Raw genomic sequence first — 13,515 nt, 5'->3', positions numbered from 1 at the left:
CTCCCTCTCGATAGGACTCATCGTTGCCGGAGCCGTGTTTCTGCTCGCACAGCTGGCCGTCATTGCCATCTGGACGTACCTGTGGCAGCGTCGCCGAAAGCAGCGTCAGTTTGAGAACGCCTCGATGGGCTCGTCCGTGGTGCCGACACCGACGCTCACCGGAAGCCGAGCGGACTCGATGTGCAAGCTGTACGACAGTGGGTACGCCGGAAGGCATTTCTAAACCAACCCCGCAACCATTGCTGACTGACGACCGTTCTATCCCCACCAAATTTGCGTCAGAACGTTTGCAAACCCCTTCCAGACATACTCATAAAACGTTAGCAAAACTACGAGCTGATCGGTGCATCCTTAAAGGGCAGAAACGGCTTACGCTGCCATTCGACCAAGAAACCGAACCACTTCTTTGTGAGCACTCGTCTAAAATTTTTTTTTAAGACTAACAAACCCACGACGACGATAAACGAAGCAAAAAGTGCCTCTAGTGACGGAGTATTTTTTTTTTTAATAATAACTCATATTCACATTTAGAAGCAAACGGAAATAGAGAGAGAGAGAGAGCGAAGAAGGAAAAGAAACGCATTCACACAATCAAATATCATTTTATCACCAATTTTTCACACGCTGATCATACAAAATGAATCGAAACATATTGGAGAAAAGGACGACTAGAATATAAAACAAAGGGCAAAAGTATGTTTGAAGAAAAGAAAAGCAAAAGCAGGGAGAAACCCTTCAACCCTCATCAGATAAAAATGTTAGTTAATCAAAAGTAGTAGCAAACAGGCAGATACACTTGGTAGGGAATGGGAAAACATTAGGGCAAGTGTGTATCGGAGAGCGAGTGCAAGGGATGAACGCGTAATTGTGATAGGCATTACGAAAACAAACGAAAAAAAAGCTTCTTCCGTTAGTGAGACTGACCAGTATGACCGAGTGCGATAGGCGTGAGTGAGTGTTTTATCGCGTCGCGGGAAGGATGTGGCGTACATTTCGTTGTTCGCCACAAACGGCCTGCGCGTGCGATAACGAGTGAATGTGTTAGATTTAGGAGAAACCGTTTCGAGGACAGCAAGAAGAAGCTGCTAAACGAACGCGTCAACTCGAATACGATAAACAAAATTGAGCATACCGAAACGCAGGGATCTGCGTAAGGGCGTTGACGTTAGGGCAGTCCCCAATAATTCCCTTCTGGCAAACGAAAATAAAAACGATAGGGCAAGAGAATCGGCGCACAAAGGGGTGCGCAACAACCGCTAGAACACGACACCAGTTGCGTGTAGAAGTGTATATCCATTTGTCCTTTTCTCCGGACTTTAAGGCCCCACTACGGTCCCGGCGGTAGCTTGGCGAACGTTTGAGACTCTGTTCGGACCCTGCGGCGATCGAGACGGCCAATGGTTAACTCAAATGAAACCGTAATCGAACGCTTTTATTTGAGTTTTGCATTGTACGATGATCGGGTGGGCCGGAAGCACATCTCAAACCCCGAGGCTTGGCCTTTTTTTGCTTGGCCAGCACACAAGCCCGTCGGGGTCGATCCCACGGTGAGGCCTTAATTTTAAGCATTTATCATAATTTATTTTTACTCAATATTCTCTAACTTTTATTAGATCTTTGTGCGACAATTAAGCGAACAAGGTAGGAGGGGAGATGAAGAGAAGCGTCCAGTAATGACTCGTATCGTCTTACTTCTTTGTAATTTATTAGACACGCGGACTTAACACACACTCAGCACACGAGACGAAAAACACATATCTCCCGACTAACACAAAAGAAGGCAAACATTTGGATCTGATAGCAGAACAGCGCAATAAAATGCGAAAAAAATGGCAGAAACAAAACAAATGGTATCCACAACTATCTTAGAGATAAAATAAAATATAAAAAAAAAAACAACAAAACCAACTCCCATAAGAGAGAACAAAAAGCTGCGGCTTTTACGGCACCCCCCCCCCCCCCCCCCCCCCCCCCCCCCCCACTAGATAAAACTGAATAGACACAATCTTATCCATTTACTATTTTTTACAATATTTGTAGAGCGTAGTTTCCCAAGATATGTTTATCTCCTGCATTCAAATGTTGACAAAAGATGGCCTTCTTGTGTAAATGCCGTGCGGAAACGACAAACCATGAAAAAGGCAGACCCAATGAAAGAGAATTATGTGAAAAGGGATAACTAAACAACAACAACAACAACAACAATAACAACAAGAACGTAATACACATAAACACACATACAAAAATGAAAAAGGGAACAAACCGTATGAAAGTCAAAAAAGTAAATGATAATTTAACTTAATGTAACTGTAATGAAATCAAATTAACATTAACTTAATTGCGCAAAAAATAACAAAAACCCTAGAGTATAGTAGAAAGACATAATAAAAATGAATACAGTAGACAAAAAAAACGAGAGGAGCGTGACGAACACGAAACAAAATCTAACCGATCGCCACGCCATGCGGTTTTAGAAAAATCGTTTTAAGCGTGTCATAACGCGGCAGTACTACATACAATACATATGCATATGTTTTCTATGTATTCGCTAGCTGGCCGTTACATCGCTAGAACATCCGGCCGTAGCGGCCACGGACAGGCTAACACAACATCTCTGATCTTGCAGCGAAAGGATAGTAAAACGGTAACTGTAATGTGAAACATTATTTTAATAAAGTGAATAAATAGAAAAATAAATAACAGAGCGAGTTTTATTCTTTAGCTTGTATGCGGGACATGTTGAGATTTTTCTCCGTAATGAAAAGGGGACGTATAAGGCAGTGTATTATATTTTAAGTCTCCTTAATCATTGGACTTTGCATCTAGTGGGACGGTCGCGGACGGTTATACACTCATGGGATGTGTCAGCACTTACCCTTAACCGATGGTCCACTACCGACCACATTCGGCTGGCCGAGTCGTTGGAAGCAGCTAGTATCATCGAACCGGTGGTATCAAACTCTACCGAATTGATCCCTTGATTGCTCCCTACAAGGACACCACGTTGTTCACAAACACCTACAAGTAAAGAAGGGTTATTATCCTGGTCGAACTTTCGTACAATCGATTCGCATACCTTTTCCCACATCCCACAATTTAACCTTCCGATCAGCACCACCCGTAGCCACTATGCGCTCGATGGGGCTCCAACGAACGGCATTCACCTCCCCATCGTGTGCATCAAATTTAAACTCGACGCCTTCCGGCAACCCATCGAAATCGAACCGATCCAAGTCCGGCCCGAGCGTGGATGGTCCCGGGATGTCCCGGATTGCCCGCTCCAGTTCGCTTTCGATGCGCGCCTTCTTCTCCTTGAGAAACTTGTCGTTCTCCTTGTTCATGATTTCCGCATCGCGCGACTTGTACTCCATCAGCAGGTTGAGCAGTTTCGTGTTCTCGTCCTGCACCAGGCGTAGCTTTTCTTCGGCCGTATTGGCACGCAACTGCGAGGCCAACGATTCGTCTTTGATCGTCACGTGGGACGTTTTCATTTCTTCCAGCTCATCTTTTAGCGCAACGCATAGTGCCGTCTGGTCGGCCAGGGCCCGCTCTTTCTCGCCCAGCAGACGCTGCAGCTCGCCGAGCTTCTGGTTGAGGTTTATGACCATCTGCGAGTGTTCACCTTTCCGCTTATGCAACTCAGTCAATTCCTCCTGCTGGGCGAGCACTTTCTTTTCGAGTGCTTGTATTTGGGCGTTCGTAATGGCAGCGACGTCCGCGTTGAAACCTGCCCCACTAGTACCGGACCCGACCGCGCCGGCACTATCCCTGATCTTTTTGTCTATTTTCAAGTCAAGGTTCTCCTGCCGAAGCTTAACCGCCGTATCAAAGAGACGATTGTCTGAAAGAAAAAATGGAAATAAATGGGGTATTTTTAGTAGGTAATATGCATCCATATGGAACCACCACACCACCCGGGCGGGCGGTTCTGCATCGTGACGACCACTTTCTCTTTTACTTTGCTCGTCACGCAGTACTGTGAAAAATTGTACCATTAACCAATCGTGATGACGTATGACCACATGCGACGCGCAATCTAATTTATCGATGGGCATGTCAGTGAACCGGACCAGCAAGGACACTTACTGTAATGTATAATATCAGCATACCGGGAGGTTTCAGTTTTATTACGCTCCCGTAATCTGTCCGCAATGATATCGCGCCAGTTTTCTTGCTTCATCGCCATTGTGTCTCGCAACTCGATGCCGATACTTGGAACGAGTTGGTTTGTGTATCAATTGCGAAACTTTTCGTCCGTATATCACTTCAAATTAGTAATTCCCTCGAAAGAAATATATTCAATAAGCACTTTTATTTTCACAATTTCACACAATCCCGTTTTTACGTATGTAAAAGAATATGGTAATGTCGCACTGCTAGTCTTGGGAACCGACGCACTGTTCCATACCGAAAACGAATAAAATTTTACTTTATTTAAAGTATGAACCGCACGCAACCCGCACGGAATGTTTAGTGTTTTGAAACTACAACCATTTATTTTGATTTCTACATTTTACTAGTGGCGTAAATGCCGTCACGAACCCAGCAGATTCAAAATATTGATGGTTCCGGATGTGTGGACCAAGTTCCGGCGAAACGATCTTTTTATTCAATTTAAACTAGAGAAAAGCTGTGTAATAGAAATACAATAGTAAATTAACTGAAAGATGTCCCTTAAAATATACTTTATCATCTTAAATTTGAAGCGACCGATTAAAAACATGTTAAGTTCTCTAGGTGCGATCCAATTACCTATGCACCTACGACTTATTTCGAAACTACGTAATTTTCCATCACTACAACTGTCAGGGTTGAATTTCGAGGATCGAATCGATTTCGAACTAAAAAGTAAACAACTCACTTTCAAATTATCTGCTCGCCTGTATTTCACCGGCAAATGGAACTGGTGATGAGAATTTGAATTAATCAATGTTTAACTTATCATTGATTTGACTTTTGGGATCACACTATTTTTCAAATTTTGAAATATTTTATATTTTCTGGAATCGCTTCTTGAAACAAAACAAACATTCATTTTCAAAACACTTCACTTTTTCTTCTTCACTTGGTTTTCTTATTAGTTTATTATTGTTTTGCATCATGACAGCTCGACATGATAGTTCGCGAAACTGTTTTTGGAATGATGTGGAAAAGAACGTAACGAAAAACAAATAAGCAACAATCAACGAAATAAACAACCTAGCATCAACATTCCTAAAGGTATGGTACAACCATAACCTAATATCAAAACTTTTAAAATAATTAGTTGCCAGTTCCACAGACGTTAGTTTTAACACTTCAACCATGACAAGGCTCAACAGTGTCGACGAAACTACGGAGTGCGAAGCAGGATATATACCCAGCGAACTTCCGGTGGACCCCGACGACAGTCTGCAAATAGCAAAGCTAGAATGGCCGCCCGATAACGTGCTTGTGATGCAAGAATTAATTATCCCACAAGAGAGCGAGCCTGACATTGCTAAAGTGTGTCGACTATGCAACGTAGAAGATACGACCTGGTTCCCATTTTACCGTAGCGACGGCAGCTTGCGGCTGGAAGAGAAACATTTGGAAATCATTCGCAACTTAGCGTCGATTTATATCATGCCCAAGTACGACCACTCCGCAGTCGTATGTGCCTATTGCATAATGAAAATCGAAGAAATTGCCAACATGAAAGATATTTGGCAACGAAATGAACAACAATTGGCAAAAGACCGTATGCCTTCCGTGGAACCGACCGAACAAACTATTATCGAAGATCCGGAAGCGGTCGATAAAGGTGCAGAGAGCGAAGAGAACAAACCCGAACAGACACCGGGACACGAAAGTATAATTATTGACGTAGAATCGGATGACTCGGATGTGGAAATCGTATCGATAGAACCCCCTGCTAAGCGGTATATAACGAGGAGCGAAACGGTGAAATCGGAATTGATAGAGGAAGCTTTAAGTATTATAAGTCAACAGTTTGATGATTAAAAAAACTACATGAGACCTGACCAGGATTTTAAAAAATGCATTCGCATTTAATATTTATTTCGTATTAAGCTGTAAGTTTTGTTGGACATTTAGCTTCATACATTTCACAATAAAATGTATCTTTTTCTACGAGTACTTTCTTCAGTATCTGATGAGGTGAGAGCTGTAAAGCATACACCACAAGTTGCCGATCCCCTGTTTTGTCGCTTCCAAAACTTTTAGTTTTCAGGCCCATTCCAAGCGCCATCCTAAAAAGAATTTATAGACGAATACATAAAACAGGGCACAATAGAACGAAGGTATGACCGAAGTCGACGACGTGTGGAGATAACTTACTTATGGATTTTTGCTCTTTCCGGTTTTGTGAAATCCTTGCTGAACACAATATGCTGCGACTGTGTTCCATCACGTAAAGCGTACAGCTCCTGGCGGACAGCTTTAACAGAAAACTTTCCCTCACTTTCGATAGCCTTTTCGTGTCCCAGTCCTCTGCGGCCCGCCTTCATTGTCGCTTCCACGGGATCCACTATTCCATCACCTCGCACGCCCAGGGAACCACCTTTCCAGCCCATTTTCTCCAACAACCGGAATCCCATGTTGCTCTCGCCAAGCTTGGTGTGTATTTCTGCCATTGGATCATCGTTCTTATTCGCTTTCTTTCCCTTGATTTGCTCACTATCGATGCTCTCGAGGATCGTTTTGGGTATGACTGAAAGACCGCTCATCTCTGTGGGCGCCTTCTTCCTCTATAGTGCAGATATGAAATTAAAGATAAGAAAAATATTTACACAACACAGTTGACAAAACTGGCGCTCGGCAGCCATACATACCACTAACGAGTAGCAATGTTCATGCAGATAGTTCATGGCATCTGCAATGGCTTGTTTCTTGAGTGGCTTCCCGCCGACCGCTCCCTCAGCCTTTCCAATAACATAATTTCTTCCACCCACATGGGCTTTTACGTTGAACAAAAAGCCACCACGTTGCTCATGTTCGGTAAATTCAAAACCACATTCACGATTGAGTGGTTTGGATGCAGATAGAGTAGCCTCAAAACAGTCGTTTATTACAATAACATTCTGAAGCATTTCGGTCAAATTTTGCGGCCGATCGATCGGTACAAAAGGATCCGGTCCATTCTTTACACCATCGAGATGTAAGGTTGCTTCTGTAGACGCATCCTCGACTTTTTTCGGAATAACCAGCTCTTTTCTTTGCGCCTTCAATGCAGCCACATAGGTTGCCGACACAAGCGTTCGGTGTGGTCCATATCGGCGCTGTTCATGGTACTTTGCCGATATTCCTCCGGAAAGTTCCTCAAGGCGTGCCATGGTTTCCGGTGGATAATCACAGCGCAGCAGCTCAACGTTGATGAACACTTGAGCAAGACACTCCAGCTCATCCTCCGGCAGTATGTCAAAGTTTTGTTCTAGGAACATGCGGCGAAGCTGCCAATGGTCAGCTGCCTCGTGTGGTTGGCGGTACTTTTCGAAGGGATCCACCGCATCCAAAACGTTTGGGATAGCAGCTTTTTTCTTTTCCTTTTTAATTTTTTTCGTTGGCGGCTCTGCAAGTTGTTCTTCATCATCTACAGCCAAGTCTTTGGCAGGCACCTTTTTCTTCGCCTTTTTTTCATTAACCGGATTGCACAGGTCGGTTTCTTCATTCACCTCTTGAGCAGCTAGGATTCGTGCTTTTTTCTTCGATTTTTTCCCATTCTCACTGACCGGTTCAGTCGCCACCTCATGGTAATCTACAGGAATTTCGACATTCTCTGCGGTGGGGGCTTTTTTCTTTGCCTTTTTTATTTTTTTCGCAGGCGGCTGTTCTGTATCATTCACGGACAAGTTATTGGAAGGCACCTTTGTCTTTGCCTTTTTTCCTTTAACTGCACCAGGATCGGTCAGATTGTAAAGGTCATTTTCTCCATTTAGCTCTTGTGCGTCTAAGATTCGTGCTGCTTTCTTAGATTTTTTCCCATCGCCCGTGTACGATTCAGCCGACCCTTCTTCGTTATTGGCCAGAGTTTCATTTTGCTCTGCGATACATGCTTTTTTCTTTGCCTTTTTTACGTTTTTCGTTAGCGGTTCGATAAGTTCTTCCCCATTTTCCACAGGCATGTTTTCAGAAGGCACCTTTTTCTTCGCCTTTTTCCCATTGACTGTACCAGAATTGGCCAGATTGTACAGGTCGTTGTCTACAGTGCCGCCTGTGTATGGTTCAGCTGTCCCATCTTCATCATCTGCAGGATTTTCGATCACCTCCTCTACAACACGTGCTTTTTTCTTTGCCTTTTTAACGTTTTTTACTGTCGGCTCGGTTAGTTGTTCTCCATTATCTACAGCCAAGTTTGTTGAAGATACTTTTTTCTTACCCTTCTTTCCATCGACCATACCAGATTCGGTCAGATTTTCCGGTTCGTATTCTGATATCACTTCTTGAGAAAAATCTAACTTTTTAGATTTTTTTCCTCGAACTTTCTCCGAATCTACTTGAATCTCACGCTTCTTTAGTGCCATTGTGCAATGCGTTCAACGCAAAAGACACTCCACATATACTGATTTGCTTCAATTAAAGCAAATATTAACGAGAAAATCGAAATTTGTTCAACAACGAAAGCTACAAGCTACAGGTACAAAACACGTGTATTTCGTGTTTACATTCGACGACTTGTTTAGGTTAAGCCATATAAAATTATTTGACAGATGACAGAACGCCATCTTTGAATTAGCATTGAAGGCAAAATAATTCGAAAACAAAGTTTAAATTCAATTCGAAATAAAAAAAATGTAACCATGATAAAAAACACATTTTGTTTCTTCATAGCTTTTTAGTGAGTGGCTAACAAAAACCATGTGAGACATATATAAGTATCGATACCTTGATCGAAATTTTACGATAACATAGCAAATTATTTATTTACTTTATTGTCGTCGAACCGATTTGGATATGTTAAACTTCAAAAGTTCTTAAACTTTCTTTAACACGCAACTTTGTTCTATATCAGTTTAGGCATCTTTTCTAGTTTTTTATTGCAATAAACTGTGTGGGAAGATGTCTGCCCATCACTTCTGCTATTTTCTGTTTTTATCCCACTGCGCAGGGCTGGTGCATAACCTACTCAAACACTAAACCGGTTGCAGGGTTGAATAACCTTATGTACTAAACTTTTCTGTTACAATTCCGTTGAACTGTCAACACTTCAAAGATTCCGTCGGATAACCGATAAACAATTACGCATCTGTTCATAAAACGAAATTAATACAATGAAAACTCAAAATGGTATCAAAGTGAAGATCGTTGAAGATAAACCACGTTATGTTTGGTGGAAAGCTTACAGGTTACGGCAAAAACGTAAAGTTTGTAAAGCACGTGCTAAAAAATCAAGTATTCATCTGATAACAAACCAACAGCAAAGTGATCCCCACCTGGCTGGGATATCTGAGGCGGTAGACACCAATTGGTCCATCGACAGTTACCGGCAGCCTAGTGATACGAATTCCTTTTGGAATTTGAAGAAATGGTTCATGGAACTGCACAAAGAGACCATCCCCGAGGACGAATTGATTACCCTTGCACAAGCGTTTGCCAATGCGGAGGCACTGGGATGTTGCTACCCGCCGGAATTGATGGATCGACTGAAGCGGCTGGGCGAACCGATAGCACGAGTGTATCGTAATTTGAAAACGAACAAGTGTACCCCAACTTTTGTTCCGGCCAGCGATGCTGCAAGATTGGACCTGCATAGGATAACCTACGGGCAGCATCTTGATTATGTAAAGCAATGGCACATTGCAAACCTTCGCCCAATCATTCCCACCTACTCGCTGGCGGAAGTGTTTCAAAACATTGTTGTAGTAAACAATTCACTAAAAGAAACCACGGAGTGGTTTGAACGTTTGGACTGTGGCACCATATCTTTGGTGATGCAGCAACTAAAGCCTACTGAGTTCGAAGTGAAAGCGTTTGTGTGCAATATTTTCATCACCAAAGCAACCGGTTCGTACGATCGAGCATATTCGCAGTGTGTGGCAGATCTCATCGAAATCTTCAAAAACTACTGCTACCAAGTCAATGTAAAGTCAGATAGTAATAACTCTTTTGAATTAAACATGAGGTAATGTAACTTTTGTCTTTCTAGTATATTACACGCTTTCCCTGCCTTCAGTACAACGTCGAAAAGCTAGTAGATGAAACGGACGGACAATCAAAGTGCCTACGTAACGATAACATTGGCTACCGAATGCTGCAGAAACTTGGCTGGACCGGTGGACCACTAGGTTCTAACCACACGGGTATCATCGATCCCATAAGTGTACCTGCCAAACATGACCGACGGGGATTGGGCTGTACAAAACCCACGAAGAAAAAACGATCCTCCAAAGCCTGCGAGCAGCACTGTTCGATGGACGTTCCCTTTTATAACGATCTGATGGACGCTGCGCTGGCCCGCAGACCGTACTATGATCTTATATTTTCTCCGGAATTCAACGAAAGCGAACGTATTATTCTTACCAGGTAGTGGACAACTCTTCAAATTCTTCAGATTAACGAAATCAGTTTACCTTCGCTCCTTTTCGTAGGCTTGCGGTCCAGAGAAGACTTCGCTGTGAAACGCGCCTATTGGAGGACGGACAGATGCAATTCACTATCAAACGATATCCGTTGCCGCCACATGAGGTCCTGCTAAGGGTGCTGGTGGATAAGGATCCACTCATTCGGAAGTTCTACGCAGTCTTACCACCCAAATTCGGTCGAATTCCCAAGTGATCCTCGCACGTAACGGGATACAATATAAATATTACTGGAAGTATAGGTAAGTTTAAGTTACAGTTATTCAGCTAAATTATTTGCCATTTGCATTAAGTTTTATCAGTTAACATTATTCACTAGTGAGTATTTTACCACAAATTATGGTTCTCTTATACGCTTTTGATTGCAGCTTTTATTTATTAACTTATCGAACACTTTTTATTTTTGTTTTGTTGCTTTCTATATTAACAAAACTTGGTTTGGTTTATTTTATGATTTAAATTGTTGTTAACGGCAATCACATTTTGCTCTATCATTAAGGTAGTTTCGAATTAACGTTATTTATACCAATTTCATATTTCTTCTGAAATATACAACATTTTTCTTTTAATTTAATGAAAACATTATTGAAATAAACACTTTTCAACAATACTACATACAGTATGTTTCGAGAATTTGGAATAGTTTTAATCTGGTTATGGGTTCTTCCATTTTTTTAGTAAATAAATTAGAACTATTACATTGGGGATGGCTGAATTGCCACTGTTTTCTTCTCCATTTTTTAAAACAATGCTTCGATAAGTTATTACAGTAAAAGCTGCAATATATGCGTATTGGAGGAAGCAGTGGGTTGAATGCGCTCAAGTGATCCGAAGGATTAGTGACGCTTATGTTTTAGCATTCACACTGAAATTACTAATCTAGTTTATTCTTTTGAAGAATTGCAAACAAAAGCAACAATCCGCCGCAAAACATGTGATCGAAATACGGCAATAAGAGACTGTATGAACTGTACGCTTAGGAATAACACTTCGGCGATATGTAATTTAGGAAATATTGTTAAATTTTAGGTTTCGTGGTTTCGAATGAACTGAACTAGACGAATTAAAGTATCTACTAAAGCTAGGGCACTACTAGAATTAAAGCAAAAGTAGAATGAGGAACAGGTTTATAAAAATATCAAATTATCTATTCTAAAAGATTCGATGAACTATTATTTTCTATGTTGAAATAAAAATTAAACTGTAATCATCAACATTGATTTAAATATCATATTGGCACATTAGTTAGCGAAGGAACATTGTGGATCGAATCAAAATGTGGTCGTTTGCGCCAAATGTTAGGCAATGTCTCCCATTCATGAAAAGCTCAAAGTATTCAGCGCAAAAGCTTGCCAGTCCACTAGTAACGCTTCCCTGCTAAGCCATGCAACCTGTTACAACCTTCGGTGCTTATGCTTTCGCAATCGCAAGACACGGTCTCTGTGGAAGGGACTTTCATCTTTGCTTCCAGTACAGCTTTGAAATCCACCACTTCCGAGTAGCACCAGCAAAACGGAGAGGCCACGGAGGAGTACACTGCGTCCCTCTGGCCCGGCAACCTGACGGCACGGTCTGTCGGTGTACGTTTGTCCGCTCCATTCCGCCATGAATGACTATTACTCCCTCGTGTGGACCGGTGGCCTCACGCAAACTTACATACTGTTCGCGTAAACAAACCCCATGTGAGAAGTGGCCTGCATAGGACTGACGACGGCGGTGGAAGAGCTGGGTGCATCCGCCGGCTTAGGAAGGGAAGCCCTGCGGGTCGAACGGGGCAAACAACGAGAGCGAGCGCACGGCAACACACAAAGTAGATGGGGTAGGAAAACGCACGAAAGAAAGTCGCGCAACTAACCCCGTCATCGTCGCCGTCGTCGAAAACCGGTTCCGGCCCGTAGGAAGGCCTGCTTCCAAACCCGATGCCAGTTCACCTGAGCACATGAAAGGGGGTTCTGCTGCTCCCGGGTCGATCATCATGCCGATATGCCGATGAACGGGCGGCGGAGGGCCGGGAGGAGACCGCACACACAGGTTCCATGCGCCCGTTGGTGTTGGTGAGCGCAAACGCAAAACAAACTCGGACCGCCGCTGGGCCCCCTTGGGCCCGTCCAGGTGCCCTGGTGTTCTGCATTGCAAGGGAAGCCCACCAAGCGGCTCGAGCCGCGACCACACGATCCGGCGGGTTTGCTGAAGAACGGAACAGCAGTCGAGCGTAGACCACGGAGCGACGCACATCGGAGCTACGGCGGTTTAGGTTTTCTCCACCACGCATCGTATACGGAACGCTTCGGCAGCATCTCCACATTTCGCGGCGCGCCGTGTGTTATTTTTTTCGTTCGTTTGTTGGTACGCCGTTTGAGATCTTCTGTTTCCTTGTTCGAGGGCTCACGTGCGACAGCTGGCAGGTGCAGCGGCCCTGTAGTTTCTAAGCACTGTTACAGTTTGTGTTTCGAAAAACGAAAATCTATCTACCTCCAGCGGCTTCGGCAGCAGGTGCAACATTCGGTGGATTACTTTAAATATACAATACACATCGGGTACGGTTTCCCCGGTGCACGTGTAAATTTGCTATGTTGGTGCACATGCGTTTGTGACGAGATATATAGCTGGAAGATCAGCTAGTAACCACCGTCGATCGCCTGCAGACGCATCCAGAGGTTGAAAGTGTGTCAAGTGGGTTTGCCGCGAGCGACGAAAGAAAGTGACACATTTTTGTCCACCACCGATAGTGAGTTCAATGCGCGCACAGAACAGGTTCGCGGTTGGGTTTGGTGAGAAATCGGAAACCGTGTTGGTGTTAGCTGCTAGAGGGAAAATTCAAATGAAAAAAGAGTTAATGTGGAACCTGATAGTAGTGTCGATTTCGTGAATATGATAGTAGGGATTCGTTTATACGCAAAAGAATGTTAAAAGCATATCGTCATTTGTGTGTGTATGTGTTTTGTTGTCCATCGTGAAG

General features: G+C 43.2%; 4 protein-coding genes across 4 annotated transcripts in view; 2 read left to right on the top strand and 2 right to left on the bottom strand.

Annotated features, from left to right (window-relative positions):
• Positions 1 to 223, top strand: part of LOC131289165 (uncharacterized) — a 31,168-nt gene extending 30,945 nt beyond the window's left edge. Inside the window, exon 5 of the mRNA XM_058318374.1 lies at positions 15 to 223. Coding sequence (XP_058174357.1) covers positions 15 to 223 — 209 coding nt within the window. The remainder of the gene's footprint in view (positions 1 to 14) is intronic.
• The window catches only part of LOC131289166 (autophagy-related protein 16-1), a 270,121-nt gene extending 265,678 nt beyond the window's left edge, over positions 1 to 4,443 (bottom strand). The window contains exons 1-3 of the mRNA XM_058318375.1: positions 4,087 to 4,443; positions 3,077 to 3,841; positions 2,876 to 3,018 (exon numbers count right to left, since the gene is read on the bottom strand). Coding sequence (XP_058174358.1) covers positions 2,876 to 3,018; positions 3,077 to 3,841; positions 4,087 to 4,186 — 1,008 coding nt within the window. The 5' untranslated portion in view covers positions 4,187 to 4,443. The remainder of the gene's footprint in view (positions 1 to 2,875; positions 3,019 to 3,076; positions 3,842 to 4,086) is intronic.
• Positions 4,444 to 6,046: 1,603 nt separating this feature from the next.
• On the bottom strand, positions 6,047 to 8,501 carry LOC131284734 (uncharacterized). The gene is made up of 4 exons (XM_058313595.1): positions 8,357 to 8,501; positions 6,813 to 7,735; positions 6,319 to 6,728; positions 6,047 to 6,230 (listed from the first exon to the last, which is right to left on the bottom strand). Exons 1-4 carry the CDS (start codon positions 8,499 to 8,501, stop codon positions 6,047 to 6,049), a joined length of 1,662 nt encoding a protein of 553 aa, XP_058169578.1.
• Positions 8,502 to 9,248: 747 nt separating this feature from the next.
• Positions 9,249 to 10,752, top strand: LOC131284733 (uncharacterized). The gene is made up of 3 exons (XM_058313594.1): positions 9,249 to 10,058; positions 10,124 to 10,500; positions 10,566 to 10,752. The coding sequence occupies exons 1-3, from the start codon at positions 9,249 to 9,251 to the stop codon at positions 10,750 to 10,752; spliced, it is 1,374 nt and encodes a 457-aa protein (XP_058169577.1).
• Positions 10,753 to 13,515: the final 2,763 nt, after the last annotated feature.

This window comes from Anopheles ziemanni, chromosome 3 (assembly GCF_943734765.1).
Source record: "Anopheles ziemanni chromosome 3, idAnoZiCoDA_A2_x.2, whole genome shotgun sequence".
NCBI classification, from domain to species: Eukaryota; Metazoa; Arthropoda; class Insecta; order Diptera; family Culicidae; genus Anopheles; species Anopheles ziemanni.
Note: the sequence above shows the minus strand (reverse complement) of the source record. Positions and strands in the feature narration are given on the sequence as shown.